Genomic DNA, 24,085 nt, shown 5'->3' with positions numbered 1-24,085 from the left:
GATGCTAAAAGTACCCACAAAGAACAAAGTATTAGAACGAGAGAATTACGATACATGCAGGTAGATTATGTTTCAGATCATCTATGCAGGACATTTTGAGAAGAAAATCAGGGAAATATTCCTGTGTGTCAGTGTAGTGGCAGTGGCAGTGAAAGAAAGAATGAAGAAGTAGTAGTAAGTCAGGATGAAAGAAAGAGGAGGTGGGAAATTTTTTTCTATCCTTTTAAAACATTAAATTTGATAAGCTTGAGAGTCCATTTAATAGGATCTGATTTTACATGGTTGATAGGAAAGGATACTTACTCTCCACTTTATGCAAGATTAATGCCACTAAGGTCAATCAATACACTACTGGTGTAAAAACCAGTCTCTGCTGCTGAAATGTCACAGCCCTGAACTCCATGGTTCAGGAACAAGATCTAATATATTTTGGTCTTTCCAGGTCTGGTATGATTACCACCTGTTTCAAATATTTCATATGCCACACTTCCTTTGTACAGGCAATAAAAATTTAGGTGTCTTCATAACGCATTATTTTTACTATACATATCTGTAATGGAAACTGTGGTTTTGGCCTGTTTAGTCTCTCCACATGAAGTATTTCTTTGCCTCCTGTGAAACTGTATACAGTTCAAACAGTATGTAGACTTCCATGGACAGATTAAACTTCTCTCACTACACAATCACATATGTCTGAACTCAGCATAATAATGTCAGGTTAGAAGATGAACCACATGAAGATTCCCAGTTTGAAATTAATTTCACCTATCTACACTGGAGAGTTGTACAAGGTATATTCCCATCCAAAATAATTATATTAACAAAATATTGCACCCGACTTCCAAGTATGGAACAAAACACTTTGTTATTTTCTGATCTATTCACATGAGTTACCATTACTGTTCAAACTGATCAATTGATAACAAACCATTAAGATGCAACAATATTAATTTGTTCTTATATGATCATTATTTTTATGAGTTGCGTAACTACATGTATTCTAGTATTTTTTCCTTTTAATTTTTAAAATTCTACTCTGCAGAAGTTAAAGTCTATCACCTGCTTATTAGACAAACAGCAAGAAGAGAAGAACAAATTGTCTACTTTTCACTTGGGAAAGTTAGATACATCTCGAATTTGAAGCTTGTTTCTTAGATGGCGTGTGTAGGGATTTGGGGGTAGAAAGGAAAAGTGTGTGTTCACGAGGTAATTATCTGTACTGTCCATTCAGTAGTAAAAGACAGCAAATATATTTCATAAAGACAGTTAAGCTTTCTTAAAAAAAAAATAGTAGCACAAAAGTAATATTTCTATCTGTCTATCCTAGGCTAGTTATGTAGCTTTGATAATGTGACATTAGAGAAAAGTTATAAACTCATTTCAACACCAGAGAAGCCATAAACAAAGAAAACTGGTCACATAATGCAGCGCCTCAAAGAACAAGAATATCTGAAATACATTTCTAACAGGAAAAACCAATTATCAGTATTTTTTTGAACTCCTGTTCACTCTGTAAGAAACTTAATAAAGGTAAATAAACATATGACACCATGGTCTAAAATAATCCAGAAAACTACCATTTTGTTGCATTTGTTTAATTCTGTGAATTGCACAGACTTCTCATGAAGAGATAAGAGAATGTCATAAAATGTGTAGTTGAATGAGGATACATGAAGACATCTGTTTCTAGAATGCAAAGCACCATTTGCCCAGAAATGCCTGTTAAAACATTCAAGATTAAGAGTGACTCTCCTCTAGCCAGGGTGTCTGTGTGTGTCTGCACTGCTTTCTCAATAGGAATGTCCCAAGCAACACAGAAGGTTGCATTTGATGTCTTATTGTATCTTCTCAACTGTAGTATCTTTAATGTACAATCAATGATACAATAATGAGTCATAGCTTTCTCAAAGAATATATGGCATTTTTACTTGTTAAAAGATTGTTGAATAAATTTGCTTTCCTTACCCATTTCAGACATCTCTGGCACTGAAACAATATATGGTCCATCTGTAAATTTTGGTGCATTGTCGTTGATATCCTGCACTTTGATTATAAACTCAGATTCAGGTTCGAGTGGCTTGTTTGTCCGTCTATCAATAGCTTGAGCATGAAGCACATAGTGAGTCTTCTGCTCTCGATCTAGGCTTTTGGTTGAATGGATGTCTCCAGTTGTGTCATCAATAATAAATATAGTCCCCGCCCCTTCTCCAGTAAGAATGTATTTGACTGATCCATCACCTTTGTCAGAATTGGAGTGCAGCTGTAGAATATAAACACAAAATCATATAAAATGACATATTAAATTTCATGAAAAGTTATTGCACACTAGATACAAAAACTGTAAAATAACTGCTAGCACCATTCTACACTAGTTTTTAACTTTTACACCTCCTGATGTAATTCCTCACACACTATTTCTGGCAAGTCAGTCATTCTATTCAGGGTCATTTCCACCTAGCACAGTTTTTTTTTTTAAGCTGGGATTTCTTGGGTTCTATGTCCACTCTAGAAAATCTCCCTACATGGAGAACATTCTAGTATCTGGAGCGGTTTTTATTTTAGTTTGGTTTGGTGTTAGTCCTTCTAGTAGTTGTCTTACCACACTCATTGCTAGAAACACTGCCTCAAGCACTAAGCCTGGAGCAGCCACGCTGAGGATTGTTTGCTTCAATGATTGCAGTTCAGTCCCACCACCCACATTACCTTCCCTGGTGCCAAGGACAGCATCCATTACTGCAAAAGGACACAGTGACAGATGTCTGTCCAGGATTACAGTACCCCACAACAAAACACAGCCATTTTCTCTGGTTTTTATTAAGTTGGTTTTAATTAGAAAGTCACCTAATTTGCTTGTATTCAAATTATTTACAATTAAGTAATGAATGATACTTCCAGCATTTTCATTGTTCCTAACACACATTTTGTACCGTACAATAAATATTATACCCCTTCTTGTGAGGAATAAAGCTGATCTTTGGGGGGGTGAGATGGGGGGAAGGAAAAGTCACTAAGTACCCTGGTGTATTAAGAGATAACATGAAACAGCTACCCATTAAGTCTCAGTGCTTCTAACTTGACTTTAAAGAATTACCTGTTTAGATTAAATATTAGCATGTGTTCTCTGAGAAGAAGAGGTGATTTTTTGATAGATTGAGAGGCTTTGTGTTTGTTTTTATTCCTTAAAATGACTTTGAGAACAGAATGTATTTATTGAGGTGCACAATGAGAACAAAGCGATAATGCAGAAATGAACAGCCTCAGGTATTGTGCAGTTATATTGTGATGTTAAATCAGAAGGGAAACATTCTCCTTTTAAGAACTCACTCATTCTTATGCCATTGCCCTGACTATGTCTCAATATCTATGAAGTTTCTATACAGAATCTGAGCAAAGCAGAAGCAGAATGTGAGATATTATTTTTAGTTAACGGAACACCAGGTGTCAGTTTCGAGACTCCTTTCCCTTTGCAGTTTAGAAACCATTTTGGGTTGGACAGAGAGAAAATAAGACTTTTGGAGGTACAAATTATCTTTTCTTTTTGTGACTTAAATCATAACATACAGAGGTGCTGGTATTTTCTCACTCTCTCCTTGTACCTTTTCCCCCGGTCTTTGTCTTGTCTTTAAAAATATCTAGCTTACTATATGTACAAGGAATAAGCATATAGGGCTTGATGACTTTTTCATTTTGCATTAAATTATGAAATTATGATGTCACACATAATTTATATCTTGTCCTGTAGGAGGGTTTGGGAGGTGGAAGTCTAATAACATTTAGATTGTCAGTTCATATAAACTTCAGTGTAACTTCAGTCATATATTTATCTGAGTCACAAGAAGATATGAGTGAATAACCAAAACAAAAAAAGGTCACCACTGTGGATTTTTTTTTAATTTACTTTGAAAATTAAGAAAGAACCAGAGAAAGGGTCTGTTTGCTTGGCTTTGCCTTTATAGGACAGCAGGACAGTCTTACACATTTCCTTCAGAGCACTGATGGGAAAGTTATGGTTACACCTCTTCTTATTCTCAGAATAATACTGTATTCTATTAATAAAGGAATAATATACTAAATGTAAAATGACAGGGATCCAAACTTCCTATAAAGCCAAAATGTTCTCTGAAGTGATTTATTCCTAAAAACATGAATAGCGGGTATTCTGATATTGTAACCTTGGTTTGCTGGTATTCTAATTTTTCAGAAACAATCAGACTGTTTTTTCTCTTGCTGTAGGCTCCTTTTTGATAGCATGAGTTCTAAGTGTTAGTGTTTTCAAATGTTAAGATTTGCCTTAGAAAGGCTGTCCCTAATTTACAGGGGAAAAAAAACCCCAAGAAATACAGGAGAAAATTTGTATGCCCAGGGAAATCATAAATTTGCTGAGTTTATGAAGCTATAAGGAACTCTAAGTTAAAACTATTCCAAACTGGGAAATATCAGAAGGGTCTCCATCCTCATTCTCTCTTTTTAACTGCATGCATATACATAAAAGCATCTTCAGGTATATCCTATAGAGATCCCAACACAAATCATGGTATTCATAACTGGAATTATGAAAGGATGAACCGGTTAAGGAATTGGTTACATAGGTAGAGAAATCAACAGAATAAGGAACTGCTGTAGAATTTAGAGAAGTAAGCTTCCCTCAAAATCCAAATAGCAAAATAGACATGGCGTTCCAATACCATACCGCAGAAAGACACATTCAGAAATCAATTGTGATAGCATGAAATGTATGGAACGCTTGGAAAAAACAGTAACATTAGCTATTTTTTGTTGTGAAGAAACAACTATTTGTACTTGCCATCAGTGAAGAAAATCCAGGTACATTCTGAGTCAGTGGGCTTTCACATCTAACAAGTAATAAGTTTAAAAACAAAATATTCTCAGCTGATTGCACAACCAATCAATTCTGTGTTATTCCCACTAAACATCATGTTACACAAAAAAAATCAATGGAAAAATGCAGTCAGGAATGTTGTTAAAAGAATATTATTTGCATATTAATAAACACTGAAAGCATTCAATTTGTAACTGGGTCTTTTACAATGTGGTTGTAAGGCAACAACTGAAAACAAGAAAAAGCTAAGAGAAGTTCCTGTTCCTTTACCTTCCTGATATTTCTTATATTGTTTGCAATGTAACACTTTGACTTTCTCCTTTTTATTTCTAATGCTGAATTTAAAATTCACATAGGAGGATTTTGCATATCACTTCTATTGCATAACTAAGGGGCCTTTCCTTTGTCAGTTTGTTTATATTTCAGTTTTTCTGTAAAGATTAAATAACTGCTTGTCTTTTTTAATACTTCCATCTCAGTACAAATTAGCCCAAGTAGGAAAATGTCAAATGCTTAGTTGCAGTATCTGTTGTGCTGAAGAGAGTCCCTGGGAATCCCTGCTTAAGACCATGACTACCAGATTAATGAGAGATTCATGTCCCTGAGCATGGTTGCACTTCTTTCTTTACTCTGCATACTATGAAATCATTTCCACAACAGGCGGTTTATTCCACAAAAGCATTTCTCATTATAACAAATGCAATACACTGCTTAGGTTACGCATACACAGTTTGAGAGACTGTATTTCTGCAGCTATGTCTATGATGATTTAAAACACAGCAAGGGAAAAAAATCTAGGTGGACAATAGTGGACCTTCTCTCTACTTGGGACTGCTGTGACTATTCCTCTTTCAGATTAATTTGACAGAGAAGGGGATGCCACTAAGCAATGCAGACTCAAGCCAACCCATGTTCTGTTTACCAGTTCAGACATAATTTGTGTGACCCGGGGAAGTCATCTCAATCCAGATCCATAGAAATAGTGTGGACATTTCTTTTTAATGAGATGCCACCTCCTCTGCCAATTACTACTGCAAGAACACGTATACACTAGAGGATGAGACACACGTCGTAGTAATGTGAATAAATAGCTTAAACACAAAATGCGGTGTTATTTTTTTGCCTGCTGCACCAGTCAGATACAGGAAGTTGAAATGTTGTGGGAGTCTTTTAATTTAAAAAGAAATACAAACACATCACAAACTGAAATATGATTACTCATAAAGTTGAGATGAGTAATGAGCATTGAAAAGACATACAAGGGAAATATGCCAAACATCACAACACAGCTCTCTGATTTCTGTATCAGTTTTAACTCTGACTATGTAAACATTACTGAAAATGTCTTTCGGTAGGTCTTTGTTTCTATGATAGTCCACCTCATGTGATGACTATATATTGATCTATGCAGTAATTTTTTAACTGTTATTTAAAGAAGCTATTTTGTCCTTCTTAAATTGTTTCAGCTTGCTTCCCTAAGCAACCTCACCTCAGAACCCAAACCCTATTTTAAAAACAACTCTGCAGAGCAAGGGTTTGCCTAGTTAACCACTAGAGAGGAATAAAGCTTGAGTTCACCACTTAGCCCTCCCCACCCGGCCAGGGCTCATCCGACCCTGCCCATGATTCAGGACCTCACTGCAGCCCCTTGGCACCAGTGACCCTCCAGCAGGGCTGGTCTCCAGCTGCCCACAGCCGTGCCCTACCCGGCCATGGGTCCTGCTGAGCTGGGCCCACCCGTGGGTCCACATCCCAGTCCGGCCTCGGCCTGGCCCCATCCCCAGGGAGGTGCCCGGTGCAGGGGCTTCCCTGTTGCCCCCCGGCTGCGCTGCTCCTGGCTGGCCCTGCCGTGACCCACCTGGGGGACCCCAGTGCCCCAGCCCCTGGGAGCTGCCTCACTCTGCTGCAACCAGACAGCAACATCAATAATTCTCCAACTTCCAAGCACCGCAGGCTTCCAAATTCCTTGTAGAAATGCAGTTTCTATCCTAAGTGATGGGCTGGCTCCTGAAAACATTACTTATCACTGCTGATTTGGTTATAGTCCTAACAAGAACACAGCTATTAAATACTCTGAATCTGTCCACGCCAGAAACTGCCAGAAAGTATTTAATTTTCATCCCCTTATGGGAATTATTCCTGTCTTTATTTTGCTGAATTTTCAGGGAAAGAAGAAACTGAAAATTATAGCTGAAGAGCATATCTGGAATGTCACCTTTATCAACCCAGTGGGCTCTACTTCTTGACATATTTAATAACAGGTTGGATTCAGGATGATTTATGATGTTTCTTCAGTCTTTAACTAGCCTATATCAGCAGTCTACAACTGATTTTGCAGAACAGCAACAAAGGTGTCCTTGTTTTCCTAAGATTTCAACATTTTTCTTCCACCAGTCCATTTAAATAACTCTCTTCTAGTAATCCTGCAGAAACTGTAGAAGGGCTACATTTTCCAAAGGCATGAGTGAAAAAGTATATCAAACATTTCAGTTTATGAGTTTTCTTTATATTCTTATATGAATTTTGATACAAGTTTTTAAAATAATTATAATTTGATGCACCAGCATATTGATTGCTGTAAAATGAATGCACAGAATGTAGGCTTACAGCCCAGCTAATGCAGTATTGTTACTGCTAGTAACTACAAAGTGATCAGGTGGCTAAAGCCTAATTGCAAAACCAAATGGTCAGGTGGCTACTGCTTAACTACTGGCCTTATTCACTACTTTTCATCTTCATACATCTTCTGCATACTTGTTTTAGCTAATGCTTAGCAAAATCATAGATCCAAACATTAAGGCACAGTAGCAAGCTGCCCCCATGAGCTGTAAGGTCAGCTAGCAGGGAAGAAGGCTGACCTGGCTGAACAGAGAGCTTTGGCTGGAACTTGGGGGCGGGGGGGGGAGGGGGGGGGGAAAGGAGAGTGTACCACCTTTAATTGGAATATCAATAAGTTATTGGATTTGGATATAAGATATGCATTGTTTTGTTGAAAAAAAAATAAATCATGATGAGATTCCCATACATGTGCTAGATTCAAATCCAAGGCTGATTTGAAAAAAATCAAGAACTGCTGCACTAACCTAATCGATTTAATCAGAGCAGAAGTGGCTATGTACATATAAACTCAAATTATTTTGAAATAACTGCAGAGAAATAATTTAAAAAATAGCTGACAAATAATAAACAATAAAAACGATACGCACAGAATTCCAAAGCAAAACTTAGGTTCTGGTAGTGACACTACCACTATGCTTTTGAATAAAGTATTGTCTTCTGTCTGGGGAGCAGCAGGTTCTTTCAAGGAGAGCAGAAGAACCTCCCTTTCACAATTCTTTTGTCATTGTCAATAAGTTTCAACAGACAACAAGATGGCCCCAGCACAACACTACCACAGCAAAGTCTACCAAAGTGCCCAGCCTAGAGGAATGACAAAATTATTCTCAAACACAATGAGCCATGTGCTTTAGCGAAGTGTAAGAACGTATTAAAAAAGAATGCATGTATGTTACTTCACTTTTGTTATGCACAACTGTTTAATGCTTCAATAAAAACATCAAAATGTAGATACGCATAAAGAATTAATGGTACAACACTAAAACACTGAGTAAAAAACATTTTCATCTTCTCTAATAAGAACTGCAATCATGTTGACTTGGTTTGATGTTTATGTAGACAGAACATGTAATTTAAAAGAAATGATACAATAACTTAGTAGTAGTCAAAACCACATATAAAATTATTCTGAATGGTACACACTGCAAAATCAGAGTCTAGCAGATACTACTGAAATGTTTATTGTGCCTATGCAGTAAAAGTGTCCTCAGATTTGCTGCAGACTTGCTTCTTTGGTCTAAGCTACAAAATATGTTTTAATGAAATATACTGCTCTGGGCAATGTCACACCTTTCGACGGAATTCTCAGAGGGAATCATTAGCCCAGGAGATAACTGTATTATCCATAGCAGTGTCCACAAATCGAGAAGAAACTATTCCCCACCCTTGTCAGAGTAAGAAAACACAGAATTGCAATTGCCCCCATCTGCTGAATGAGCTTTCAGAGATAGAAAAAAATAATTGGTTTGCAATCATCCAGGAAAACCACAACTGAAGTAGTATTAAAATCACAGTAGAACAGTATAGCACACAAACATCTGTTCTTGCAAGCTGTGCTTATTTGAAGTCCACTCCTTTGCTAGTGCTTTTGGGGAGACTGGCTAATGGCAGAAGTATGCAGGTGCATAAGCAATCATATCTGAAATAACATCAGCTGTACTAAAGCTGACGCAAGTGGTCAACATTAGCTTCTCTTTTCTCTCAGTAATAAAGGAGGACTGCAGTGCATGACAAGAAAAATAAGATTGGAATCCAACACCAATACAATAAACATTTATGTATAAAACTGTTGTTTTGTTTTACAAAGAAACTATATATTTTTAAGAAAAACAGAATCCAAAATTGTACTTTCACTGTATAATGTGTCTAAACCCATATAGAAGAAAAATACCTCCAGTCTACTGAAGTTTTCATCTGAATTCTCTTCAGAGCTATAAGCATTCATTTAAGACATCTTTTACTTGGACAAATGTTATGGTAGGCATAGAAACTTTTCTTTTTTTCAAGAAGAAAGTAGGATTTACACAGCTTATTTGTTTTACAGGTTTTAGAGAGCTGGACAGGCATCCTGCTGCAGAACATGCTAATCAAAAACTTCTAGTGACTTCTAGATAAGTGACTACAGCTCATTGAACACACCTGAAATCAAGTTGGTCTTTTTGTTTGGGTCCTATTTGAAAAAAAGATTTTTTTTAAACAGAAAACAAGACTCTTCATTCCCCAGTACTACTCTATAGCCAGGAAATGTGTTTCAGAGTGGAAGCACACTGCCTTTAACCCATGAAATGCTCACCTGCAGTGATATTTATGCAGGATGGCCACGAGGTATTAGTGTAAGATAAGTACTTCACTCTGTCATATCATCTTGCCTTTATGTCTGACTAATTAAGGAAAATCATGAAAGGCAAGCATCATTATTCCTTTTGCAAAGAGGAGTAATCTAAGTTTCACAGACCTGAAATCCACCCAGAAATATGAGAACAAATCAGATGTTAAAAGCCCCTAACCAGACTTTGGTCTATCCAGTTGCAGTATCATTAGACAATGCTGAACACTGCAATTCCCAAAGAAAGTGGGAGAGGATGGACACCTGAAGCCATAAAACAAAAAAAGAAGAAAAAAACAAAAACAAAACAAAAACAAAAACAAAATCCTGAAGGCCTATAGAAGTACAAAACATTTAAAAACTCATCTTTTCCATGCCATCAGAAAAGCATCATCAATAGAAAAGGGGGGAAGAACAACAACAAACAACAAAAAAACCTACCCACCAAAACTGCAAGGTAAATTAAACTATGAGAGACTAAAGTTACACTTCAAAAGAATGCTTCATTGTTACATTCAGCCAAATAATTCTGACAATTTAAGCCAGATTTGTGCTAGGATTGTTTGTATGGTAGCCAAAATTCTGGCTTCAATGTGTTTGAGCAAGTAATTAATGCATGGGTTGATGTTATGTTACTTCACAGCATTTGTTCTGGCAAAGCATGACTCCTTTCTCCCCTCTGATGTTATATGTCACTAAGCCATGCAGAAAACTATTTCACGCTCTCTAGACAAATTTATAGAATTGAGTAGTCTTCAGTTTTCATCATTTTTGCATAACCACTGTCACCAAAAACTCAGTTTACAATCAATAAATCTGTAATTTTGGTAATAACTTGGATTCCTACATCCATGTAGAAGGACCATAAATTTGATTAAGTTTCAATGCAAAGGCCTTGATGATACACAGTTACTAAAAGAAGCCTTGGACACACTACATCACCATTGGAAGAAGAATGTACTGTTTCAGTTTGTGTTGTTACTAATTACAATAACGAGGTGTTATGTCAGTATAAAGCATGAGAATCTTGCCTTTCCTGTCAATGGGCACAAGCACACAATAAAAGTGCTTCAGTTCACGGTACTACTCTCTGGCACAACCCTTGCAAACTTCAGCGCTGCTTCGTTTGTAAATGCCGTACTGTTCAGCTACATAGTCAGAGATGCACTAAACCTCAGAGATGCAAAAAGTAGTCCTAGGTATCAGTATCATAACTTGCATTATCTGGAGAAGTAAGCCCACTTTCAAATGAAAGAATGTTTGCTTAAGACATTGAAAATGTCAAGGTCGAAAACCTGTAAATGCATATACTGTTTTTGAAAGACGAAGAAATGCCAGAGTTTGGGCCTTGGGGATTCACTGAAGCAGTGAAAAGCTATTCTTCACTGGAAAACATTGCACATTTGTGACAATGCTGGAGTAAAAACACAGTTTCTATTTCCACACACTGTTTCTGCAGACTTTCTACAGATGCCCTTGACCTTCGTATCTGGTGCCTGGCCACTCAAGCTACTCTCATTGCAGGGATTTTTTTTGGTTGTTGTTGTGGGGTTTTTTGTTTGGTTTTTTGGGGGTTTTTTGGGGTTTTTTTTTAATGTGCACAAGTAGAGAATCAAACTCTGCTTTTCCTTCCCATTTGCAGTAGAGGGAAAAAAGGGAACACATCGACTGTACCAAGGTCTTCCAAAAAGAAAATACCTATCTGCCCTTACTCAACAAGAATGCCAACCAAACGATTATTTCAGATTTTTTCCAAATGAGAAAGAACTATTAGTTCTCTAAAACTCTGATCAAGGGTTTCCACATTATGTGTGGTCTCCATGTATATAGCTTCTCCTGACAGTAGCAGGAGTGACAGAAATAGCTCACTGGAGCACAGAGCTTGAAGTGTAATAGTACCCAAACTCTTCATTTGTTTGCTTGTTTGTTTGACAGTGCTATAGCAAATACTGTTTACTCTACAAAAGAGATCTTAAGACAGCATATTCATTTTTAAGCTCTGGAAAAACAACTCTGCAGTGTACCCATGTGATATTCTAAAAGACTTCTTTCTCCTTCGCTTTTCTAAATAATATTGTGAAGATAAAAATGAATGTGTGATTTTCTGATGTTGTATTTGTGAGCCATGTAAAATCAACAAGAGAAAATTTTATGCCAGGGACTCAATTACTCAAGTACAGAGTTTGATTAGGAAAGCAATAATAAATGGAAAAGTTCAAGGAGAGATAATTAATTTGCCACCTTCCTTTTATCCCACCCTTCCAAAAATCTTTCACACATTTTTGGTTTTGATGTCTTTAAAGCTAATTTTCTGATAAATTTATAAGACTGTGGAAAGAAAACAGGTTAGCTACTTTCCAATGGCTTCTATTTCAGGTGAAAAAGTTATTTCATTCTGAAGAAACTAAAGGAAGCACGCTACCACGCATTATCAAGAACTGCAGAGATCATTGTTTCAAAAGGATTTAATTCCATATTTTTGTGAGATTCTTATCAATGAATGTTAATGCACTTTTGCAGTTAAAACAAATGCATGTTTTTATTATTTGAGGGGGGGTTGGTCATCTTATTTGTTAAGAGTTCTCTGTTATATAATTCTTAAATGTTAGAAACTGGTATGACAGTATTGCATAAAAGAATACTGATTTATTGGGGTATTGATTCACTGTTTCTACAGTATTTAACACTTGAAGGCATGTTTTGGTTTTGCACCTAGAATACCATTTCATTTCTTTTGTGTGGCCTACAGCCTTCTTTTTGGGGAAAATTTAGATTTGTAATAAAATTGCTTCTGTTTAGTTTCCATTAGAAGTCTCACAAGGGATTACTCTTCTGCATCTGCCTTGGAAGAGAATATGATTTTTTTCCAGTCACAGATACTTCCTCCTATAACGTAGTACTCTTGCTGTTTGCTAGAAGCAAAAAGGACTACATAATACAGGAAGAGAGCCCCACATCATAATGATGGAATGTTTCCACGAATTCCTTTCAAAGGTCACTGGTGCCTCAAAATCCATTGAAAACGTACAATGCCAACCATGCCACTTTTGACATCTTTGTTGGGTAAGTCGTAAGATCCCTGTTCACAGCAGAAGCTTACCACTTGCCCCTGCCACAGATATAACTCATATAATGTCTGCAATAAGAAAGTGACAAAGTGGTCACGACTTTTACAGTCAATGACTGTGTTTTTACAGGTAGGAACAAAGAAATGGAAATGCACCAATCCCAGTGAATGGGAATGAGAACAACTGTCCTTAACTTTAGTTCTGTTTAAGAACTTTTACAGAAGCTTCTGTATTCTTCCTAGTCATCATGAACCCCATCTGTCCATACACATCTGTACTGCCACTACTGCAAGGCTTTGATTGTAAGACAGAGTAAAGCCCTCACATAGTTCAATACAACTTCTGCACAAGTAATACAGAAACTCTGAAAATGTTTACAAATGAATTTTATATCACAATTTATGACTGACTTGCATTTTGAGTTAACATCATTACTATAGAGGCCTTGTGTAACGCATAATCTTTTGCTCCTTTTTCCACCTGACAATGTAATTGCAGGTGCTGCATACGTTTTCAGCAGAGTACAGAGCATTTACACCCTTTCACAGACAACCACCATTCTTCATTGTGACTAACAATGCACATTCTAATGATGAGAAGAAATTCTGCTAGACTTTTGAAATAGCAACAAAGACCAACCCTCCAAATTCCCAGAAACCTGTATTTAAATTCCAAATATGTTTAATTATTCCTGCATTAAATCCATGAAATGTCTTGTTTCTATATGCAGCAGTGGTGTATTTTTGTATACTGGGATACACAAGAAGAATCAATGTCCATGAATCAGGTATCCGCAGATTAAATGGCAATGTAAAATTATATCATTTAAATAATAAAATATTAAATTATATAATTTAATATTAAAATTCTGATATTTTAATATTTCCAAGCAATAATTTTTACATTAAAATTCTCCCATGTATTTAAATACATAGCATGCGTGCTGAACAGTTTATCTTCCTTAGCTTTGGATATATGGATATTTAAAAATTAAATAAAGCCGCCTCTGCAAAACTCTAAATTTCTCAATGAAATAACATTTATGAAACAGAACGAGGTCTTAAAAAGATTAGTCAGGATGAGTCTGGTACAATGCTCTGGGTGATGCTCTGTGTGTGTTGAGAAAGGAATGTACTCTGAATAATTAGAAGAGGTTAGAGGTTCCATCTTGGATCTTAAAGGGATGTACCACTGACAAAGTTAAAGGAATGTGCTCTGAATAATTAGAAAAGGTGGGCACCTGAAGGAGATAAGGAGACCAGAAGTCAGGAAATCTTGGAACAAAGAAAATTGAAGGGTTTATTCCACCTAGATCCCACCTATTGTGAATGGAATGATTAGGTGTCAAAATCAAATGAATATGTACGTAACAATGTTGTAACCTGTCATGAAAACTGTATAAAATACCTAACTTTTCACTGAAAACTTTGGACCTAGTTTGTCTGGTGGAAATTGGCTAGCTCCCCAGCGTTGCACAAAATAAATACCTTTGCTGCTTAAAGACAAAATTGGTCTCTGAACAGTTACTCTGTGCCGTTTTGGCATCAATTATGTTCTTTGCTGTCCACTGTAAAGTCACAAATGTTTGGTAGTTGAAATTGTTTTCACTTGTCTGTAGAACAGACATACCCTGACCATGGAATTATCTTGAATTTAGCACAAGAAAAAGAGAGTTGAGAAATACTTTCTTCCATAGTTAAATTTGACGGTGGTTAACAGAAAAGTGTTTCAACAAAGCAAGCCATAGCCTCACTAATTTACTAAAACAAACAATAATATATTCTGCATGTTAGATTTAACACAAAAGTTGTTTCTCATTAAACACTGTCCTATATTCATCATCACCTAATTCCAATAGGGAACACTAATGTTCTTTTTATTGACACGTAAGGAATCCCAGACATGCTATTCCATTCACTGCTATTGCTTCTTAAAGTAAGTGATCAAAAAAAGGTCAGTTAAAACTTGACCTTTCTCCAGGACCAGTATTCAAAGTATATTAAACGCCATAAACAAACTATCCACACTTCAAGGCAACATATTCCTCTCCTTACCGTTTCTTATGTATATGCTGACCTATCAATATAGAGATCATTTATCATGAACATTTCAGTCCTTTTTCTTCCCAAGAGACCCTCTGACAGCTTCTCCCCTGTCAAAAAAGGTTCAGGCAGAACAGGATTGCAATCTTCTAAAGCTACTGGCTGCCAAGAAATAGTTAGGTGCAAATAATGCAGTATCTGTAAAATGATAGGGGAAATTAATTTAAACAGAGTTCATTTCAGGAAGTAATTATAATGACCATTAATATATCTATTACTAGATACTCTCACTAGCTGTACAAGGAGGTGTCAATAGAGTCCCTGCAGTCTCTTCTGGATGTACAGTTAATTCATTAACATATTTACCCCAACAGACTGTCTCCTTTACATTGAAGAAGCCCAGAAGGAAGTGCCCATATGGCCTAGCAGAAGACCTTGGGGATCTGATTCTGATCTCCCCATGTCTTTTTTCTAATCAAATTTCACCAATGGTACGAAGTTCAAAAACATTTATTCTTTTTCAGAAAAAAAAAATAATAGCTTGGTACTTCAAACACCTAGTGAATAACTGAATACAAGTTTCCACTCATCATCATAAAATAACTGAATATTCCTCATATTACTAAAATACGATTTATTCCACATCAGGAATAATCTAGTACTATGTTCACTGGTGCAGTATAGCCCTAACATCAGAGTTCATGGTACAGTGCAGACTGCTAGTTAGGGAGCAAAAATTTTATTTTGATAAAAGCTCAACTTCCCCCCCCCTCCCCCAAGTGATGATTTTTAACATTATTCAATCATCTGGAAACATGTTCCTTCCAACCCTAACAATTCTGTACTATGAGAACTAAAAAAAACTGAGACAAATGTTGGAACTGTAGTAAGTATCATATTCACTAAAGGTGTGCTCAAGAAAACTGGAGAAAAACAAAAATGCCTCTTGCCTCCCACTCCCTCTGTTAATGTAAATAAAATCTTTGTTCAGGCACAAATGCACATCACAGAGAATTTCTTGTGTGCCAATGAGGAGTAAACCTACAGAATAATTACTAAGTGTCACAACAAATGCTGACGGAGAAGTTAAGCAAGAAACATCATATCAAAACTATTCCTCTGTAAATGCCAATGAGAGACGTTTTGTCTTTCAGAAGGATAAATTCCTGGGTTGACCTAACTTGCAGGAAAAAAATCCACATTCTGGAGATCAGGCACAAATTATTTCCATGAGAGTCTGGTAACACTAGCACTGAATCAGTTTGGATTTGAGAGTGACTTTTTATCTATCTTACAACAACTTCTAAAATGATTCATATTAAAAATGCTGCAGATGTCTTATATCACATTTTGTAATTTGTGAAAAACATGTTTCAAAACTAAATTTTCAAACTTTCCTCATTTGATGTTGACTTTTCCAACAGATGTATAGAACTACAAAACCAGAAAAAATAATGTATTTAAAATGTTTATTTTTCTTTAATCATCAAATGGTTGCTCTTTTTTTAAAAAAATAAAAAATTAAAAAAATCATACTAAGTACTTTTCCTTACAAATATCCTGTGGTCTGAATTCCACAGGTCCTTATGATTTACACAGGGAGAAGTATTTATTTATTTGGAGTGGGCTCAGAATTGCTGCTTATCACTTTGACTGACACTGTTCCTTTATTTTGAATTATGAAATACAGAACATGAAGGAAATCCCACTGATGCCAGTGGACTCTGGATCAGACCATAAACACTGGTACATAAAACTAAGGAAAACAGCTATTGTTTCAACAATAAACATGAATTTCAAAGATGTTTTCTTTGATTTACAATGCACGTATTATGTATCATATATATATATATATACACACACATATGACAAGATATAAATCTTAAAATAAACCTAGGTAACAACATAAAGGGAGAAACTTGTAATTTCCGACCTCAGATTTTCAGAACTGAAGGAGGGGGTGGGTGGGTGGAGGTGTGGTGGAATAATCTCCTGTGTCTGAGGTTAGATGACCTGTAAAAGAGCACTAAAATTATTTGATTATATTTTCAAGAATTTGATTGTTTTACTGTCTCTGAAGTATTTGGCATTTCTGGAGCCAATCACGTTGACATGGGTATGTGTCATGGTTTAACCTCAGCTGGTAACTAAGCTCCACACAGCCTCTTACTCACTCACTCCTCCCCCAGATGGGTGGGGAGGAGAATTGGGAAGGAATGTAAAACTCTCAAGGGTTGAGATAAGAACAATTTAATAACTGAAATAAAATAAAAAAAAAAGAATAATATTGATGATAACAGTAACAGTTATAAGAAAGCGAGAGAGAAGGGGAAATGGATTAAATCCAAAGGGAAGGGAGAAAACAAGTGATGCTCAATACAACTGCTCATCACTCACTGACCAACACCCAGGCCAGTCCCTGCACAATGATCGGCAGTCCTGGCCAACCGCCCCAGTTTATACACCCAGCATGACATCCCATGGTATGGAATATCTCTTTGGCTAGTTCAGATCGGCTGACCTGGCTGTGTCCCCTCCCAGTACAAACACCATCCAGCAACAAACAAAACCAGCATATTATCAACACTGTTCCCACACAGCACTGCACTAGCCACCAGGAAGAAAAACAAGTCTATCCCAGCCGAAACCAGAACAGCATGCAATGTTTTGCCATGTCAAAACAGCTCTACTCATATACCACTGAAGTAATGGCAGGCTACCTGGACACAGATATTAGAGTTGTTCCCTCTTCAGACTCTGGACTAAATTCAAATCAAATTAAAAAGGAATAAAAGGAGATAACATGTCCTGTTCTGAGGATGAAGGCCTATTGAGCTAACAAATGATAATCCTTCAGCTGTCAGCAACATCTGCAGACATCAGGTAGCTAAACTACTTAGGCACTAAGTAGTACAAGGCTTAATTGCTGCCTGGGGTTAAACCTCTTCAAGTGTTAATTCACACTAGGCCAGGAATGGCAGGATAAGATTGTTCTCAAAACATTAGATGGCTATTACCTTATTAACTGCTTGCTTAGGCCCAGCTGTCTGTGTAAGCAAGGTCAGGACAGGAGCAGTGACCTCTCAACCAAGCTGAATTCTGAGCTGCAGTGTACACGGTGGAAGAAGCTTTCTGAAGTGAAGAGTTCAGAGTTTTCAGAGTTACTTTTTGGCTTTTGGTTTGGTTTTGTTTGGTTTTGTTTTGGTTTGGTTTTTTTTTTCCAGAAACTGCAGATGGTTTACTTTATTAAATCTTTACTCCAAAATTGCAGAAGTCCCACTCCTCAGCCCAGGATATCACATCCTCATCTGATCAAGCTTTCCGCTCAGGTCTTTCAGGCTATCTTACATCCCTCTATGTTTCAGAAACTACTATCATGGCTCTTCACTTTCTTTTGGTTTTCCCTCATTTACCTTGTGTTCTCTTATGCATCCTAGCTTGTAACACTCATCTGTTTGTACGCTCCATATGCACTACAGTTCCTAAAAGCCCATCTCTAACTGCATTCACGCTGAATGCACTGATAAACTGTGATGCCAAGGGCACATGAAAATCTAAACATCAACCTCTGGTCTGGTGTTTAAATTTTTTGCTGAATGATATGGAGAATTCTGGGAGGATGACTGGGTGCAAAATCCTGCAGTGAACAGAGGGTTATAGAAACATTTATGGCAAAAAAAGTGTAATTTGCAGCAATAGATAAATATTCCTTAATAAGTATAAGAATTTATGCACTTATCACTCCTGTATGATTCAACACAGAATTTTTTAATAGAAAAAAAAAAGAAAGAAACAAGAAAACAAAACAAAACCAAAACTGTATTTAGAATTCTGGTAGTTAATGTGGAATTTTCATTACAGTAAACAATTAAAAGTTAGGGAGTTCTTTGTCTCAGGACCATCTGTGTTTTAGCCTTTCCTAAACACATGCAAAGGCTCCATGGGTTGGCAACAAATGCATTTTCAGTTTAAAAACATGACCTGCCCCTCCACAACAAAAGATTTAATTCTGTGAAGGCAGATGCGCATCTATTTACATCTACAGCACACATGCAATCTTGATGAAGTTGAGAAAGACAGCTCAGAAATACAAATACTTTAGAATACTGAACTCTCATTTTGCCTTTTCTTTTAAATGGAGAATTAAGGTATTTTTCACAATTCTACATTTATTTCTAACATAAAGAAGAAAAAAAGCTTCCAGCACTCAGTTTAAAGCACATGATATGGCTGTGATAACAGCTTTGCAGAAAGACACCAAGGACACAGACATTCAGTAAAGCATGAGTTTGCATGCTATTTATCGCCTCTCTGGATGTAGTGCTTTCAGTATCATGGTGTTATTCAGAAGATTAGCATTTGAAGGGAATACTTGTTTGTGAAATTATCAAAATGCTCAAGGACAAGTAAAGCCTTGTGAAAGCAGAATATAATTAATGATGAAATTCCGGAAAATGCTTTCCTGGCTCACAATACATTGGATTAGCACACCTAGCTACAGATTAATCCCATTTCTGTTTTATAGATGTAATGTTATAGCTTTACATTTGTCTGTATACTTTTACTTCTTACATTACAAACACCCCTCATGCTACATTTTGTGAGTTCTGTAATGCTTTTTCTCCTTATTTAAAATAATTATTTTTCAAGTTTCATTTGGTCTGAGAAATGTTCCTGGAAAAAACAGAAGCCTGTGGAATGAATACTACCTGACAATAAATCAGCAGATTTCTTCTAGTGAATATGGATTTTTCCTACCTACCTCTGACCAGCAGTAAGCATGGCTTACTGTGTATCAATACATCCAAAAAACATTTTCAACTAGCTTTCAATTTCAGTTCCAGTATATGTTTAGTAACGAATGGAAGATTTTTGCCAAACTGGTCTGGTCACAAAAAATATTCTTCTCTCTCCTATTGTGGAAAATCCTCTCCAGTAATAATAAACTTATTAACATTTTTGTTAATATTATCCAATTGCCAACAGCAGGGAGGGGAAAAACTTCTATGTTCCACTGTTAAAAAAGCTTGTTAAAAACATAACTTGTTATCGCAATAACTCAAAGGTGTTTTACGTAACACCTTCCTCATCCTCCTCCCCAACCTGGAGTGCTTCCCTTAGTTGTTCACTTCTTTAGACAATAAAACCGTTATTCTTCAAGGTAAAGGAACAAATTATTTTCATGGCTGTGCTCCCCTGCCTCATGCAGAAGGTGAGAGAGGTGATACTTCACAACCTTAGCTGGTAAAGGAAAGTGGAATTTGTTATCAGAACTACTACCTACCAACCCAAGATTCAAAATACTTTTTCTCTAATAGTCTATACATGTTCTTCAAGAAGCCTCCACATGGAAGGGATACCTCTCTCTGCAAAAGCTGCATTGGCTTAGGGGTTCCAGAAAACAATCACACGGGCCCTGGAATGTCCAGCATGTACCATACCACACTGGGGACTCTTAGGACAGTTTTTGATATCCTATGCCCTTAACAATCATTTTAAGTTAGACAAAAAATTCTAGCTAATAAGTTCTGGATATCACTTCATTTTACTTTGTGATGACTATAGTTATTTCGCTCCAGCATCCTCAACTTTTGTACGTATTTTCAGTAGTTAATATACAAGCAACTCTGACATATGGGCAACCATCTTAGATTAAAAAAAAACAAAACAACCCAACAAAACCACAAAAATAACCACCAAAAAAACCCCAAAAAATGAGAGCACAAGAGAAAATAAATGAATGAATGAGATGATGCAAAAGAGTACTGATTAAATGAGACAGAGTAGACAAAAATCTGTTAGGAAAGTTTCACCATGGCTGGTCATATAGTGGGCTATGGTTATGGAATGGATGATCTCTGTTGAAGTTTCTTCCTGATCTGCAATACTGTGGCCTTTTAAAAAAAACATTTTCGCTATTTCACATACAAATCATCTCCTCCTAATCTGTGATCTTGCCTTGATTATAGGTAAACTAGTTCAGTTCTATGAATAAATCAGAGTCTAACATTCAATAGCAGCATTTATAAAGGGGTGAAAAAGGGTCCAATTTTTTCAGGGAATCATTATTTCATTGTATGTCAGCAACACTTGATTTATCTTACAGGCATGAGCGCTGAAATACTACAACATGTTTTTCTTGAGCCAAATAAGATCTGCAAAAAACCAAGCATCTTGTAAGACAGATTGTTCTAGCTCAAATTTCTTAAGAGGTGTAAGGTTTGACAAATAACAGATTTATCCATTTTCTTATGTTTGTTAAAACAGATACTTGTATTTATGTCTAGGATTAGCCCCCATATGAATATCCTTACATACAAAAATAACGTGTGATCGTTTCAGTAATGCTAGCATTTAGAGCATTGATCATGTGTTAATTACTCTTTCTTAATGATATATATAAAATATACATATTACAAGGCAATGTTCTGCTATATTCTGCACACACACTTTATGCACAATGCAAGCTCATCAAAAGAACCTCACCACTTTTGAAAACAACAACAGAAGTGAGGTGAGGCTTTATTATGGAGGCACATTTAAAGAAAAGAACACATTTTGTACTCACAGGGATACATACTTAATTATTACATGTGCCCTTCTCACTTGCTCACCATTCCAACAGAGAAGTAAGACCTCCCCAAATACTTGGGGATCCTTCCATTAGGAGAGGTTCCATCTTTTCTCATTTTTAAGCAAGGCACGGCAAAAGCTTCTTCTTTTCCTTTTGCAGCTATCAGGTAGGACAGAAAGAAACAATGCTAATGCTCATAGGCACTTGTACACTGATGGATACCCTAAAAACAGGGGGCATGGGAGGTGGTATAATTATTTTTAAAAAGAGCAATGTTACAACTGTGGAAGATGTCAGTCAATAGGGCTGCTCAACTCATAGATGCTATCAAAAAAGTAACAGTACTGACTCTTATTTAAGTAATACTCCTTTCCACTGTCCTGGTAAAACGAAGATCTAAGAAAGGTGACAGCGTAATTTAAATCAGGATCATTCATTCAGGTTCATAATTGCAGCTGGTAATTTGATAGCAAATAAATGGTGAAGTCAAAACTGATTTGAAGGTTTACCCTCCTTTCACAGTGCTCATGCTTCCAGCTCTGGCTGTCAGTCCCTTCTCATCAAGTTCTCTTGCACATAACTGTGCCTTGTCCTTTCTCCCTCTTTTGGCTCATGACTCGCCACTGCTCCATGTGTGGTCCTTCTTGCTGTCCTAAGCTATGAGAGAATGCACTGCTTGCACTGCACAGGAGACTGGGAGCTAACAGTATCCTGGAGCAGGCAAAAAAACCACTGCTGTCAGTCAAGGGAGTACCCTTCAGCCATGCTCTCTGCTGTTCCAACTACCGATTCCAGATGCTGTCGCCTCCCACTGCCACCCTGCCCTCAGAATACTATCAAATTCCTCAAAGCAGAGGATACCTTTCTCTCTTAATAAGAGAGAGAAAGAGTGTCATATCCTATGTAAAAAATACCATGTGAGAATCTGACCCATAAAAATATTATTGACATCTCTGACAAAAGAGGAAATTAAAAGGAACAGTGAAATGTATACAAAATATAACACTCATCTTCTTGTTGCACATCTGTAATTGGCTTAAGCAGAAAAAGAAAAACTTATTCTACTATGCACATTTCATTTTCCAGTCCTATAGTTAAATTTTTAATTTAACTGGGAGTCATTTCTTCTCCCTCATCTGGAGGTTCATAAACATGTGCAAACAAATGTCTTCAGTGCTCAATTTTCATCCTTGTCAGTAAAGTAAATTCACTATTACGAGCCATAAATCAAGACACTCACAACTCACCTAATCAATAAACATGATGGTTAATTAATTAATTAATCATGGTTTATTTGTTGTACATCTGACATATGATTAATCCAGTCACATAGCTTCTCAGCGTGTCCTCTGATAAGCATCCCAGCTCTGAAGAATGGGTGAGAATAGTCCCTTTGCACTGTCTGAAACTCCCTGTGCGTGAGTAACACAGATACTTTTACCCATTACCTCACCCAGGTCCTGCCACCTCCATGTAACAGAAACCTATCAAACAAAAGTCAATTCCAAGTTTAGCTTCTGCTTGCCAGCTGAATGTTAATAAAAACCATAGAACATTGCTGCAACGCTCAGGAACCTTTCTCAGGTCAGTTAGGGTTCTTCAGAATTCACAGAAAGTAGAAATAATGAATTAAGACAAAGCCCAAAGCTTCTGTAGTTTAATTTCATTTTCAGAACCACAGCTAATTTCAGATTCACAACTGTTTTAACTTGAAAGGCAACAAGAAAAAAAATAATCTAGGCAAATCTTAGTGATGTGCAGATTCAGGAAATTTATAGGAATTACAAAACAAGTTCTGCATAGCCAAAGACAAGTCCCATGCACTTCTGCTCCACATGGTATTTTCCACAATAACTAAGAAAAGAAACCAAGTTCTTCACATGTCATTACACATGTGCTTCCACAAATATCCTACCATACAAAGCTGATTCATCATCTCCACTCTGGGATAGCTTCATAGACTAAACTTAAAACTGGTTCCTGTCAGAAACTCTTCAGAGGCTTCATTAAATAAACGGCGACTAGGACACGAACTCCAACATAGAACTGCATTGTATACAATTTTCCTTGATTCTCTACAGAACTAGCAAGATCTTCAAATATAATTTAGAGAACAAATCCAATGATATGCCATTTACATCAGCTGAGAAGCCAGACTCTGAAATTCAGATTATTGTCACATTAAGATGGTTTGCTAGAGTTGTTCAGAAACACAGTATAACCACATAAATCTCTTCAGTGTGTTAATATTAGATGTAATTAATTATCATGGGACATGCTACTGTCTAGTAAGCTGAAGATCTCCAACACTTTAGTGCTTATGTTCTACTAAATCAAGACTGTAGCAATGAAGATTTCTCTCAATAGAGTATCTGCACTTAGGAGAAGACGACAAAGAAATGGCAGGTGCACAGCCCTCGTTTTTTTACACGACATGGCTGCCTGCTAATTATAAGCTTCAGTGGAGTCATGAACATTTCAGAGTACAACGCTGCTTGTTAATTCCCTTGTTTTATGTTCCAAGATTATGCCTTCAGCCATATTTGAGTACATACTGGTAACAACTCTGCATCTGTCTGGAGTAGAAAATATTTTCCTGTTGTGTTACAAGAGCCGGGA

At 36.7% G+C, this 24,085-nt stretch overlaps 1 protein-coding gene across 8 annotated transcripts in view; it reads right to left on the bottom strand.

Annotated features, from left to right (window-relative positions):
* Positions 1-24,085, bottom strand: part of CDH18 (cadherin 18) — a 337,247-nt gene that overhangs the window by 148,275 nt on the left and 164,887 nt on the right. For all 8 annotated transcript variants that reach the window (XM_027784808.2, XM_013298152.3, XM_027784809.2 and 5 more), the window contains one exon: positions 1,966-2,260. In XM_027784808.2, coding sequence (XP_027640609.1) covers positions 1,966-2,260 — 295 coding nt within the window. The remainder of the gene's footprint in view (positions 1-1,965; positions 2,261-24,085) is intronic.

Source organism: Falco peregrinus, chromosome 3 (genome assembly GCF_023634155.1).
Source record: "Falco peregrinus isolate bFalPer1 chromosome 3, bFalPer1.pri, whole genome shotgun sequence".
Lineage (NCBI taxonomy): Eukaryota > Metazoa > Chordata > Aves > Falconiformes > Falconidae > Falco > Falco peregrinus.
The sequence above is the reverse complement of the archived record's forward strand: the minus strand, read 5'-3'. Positions and strand labels throughout refer to the sequence as shown.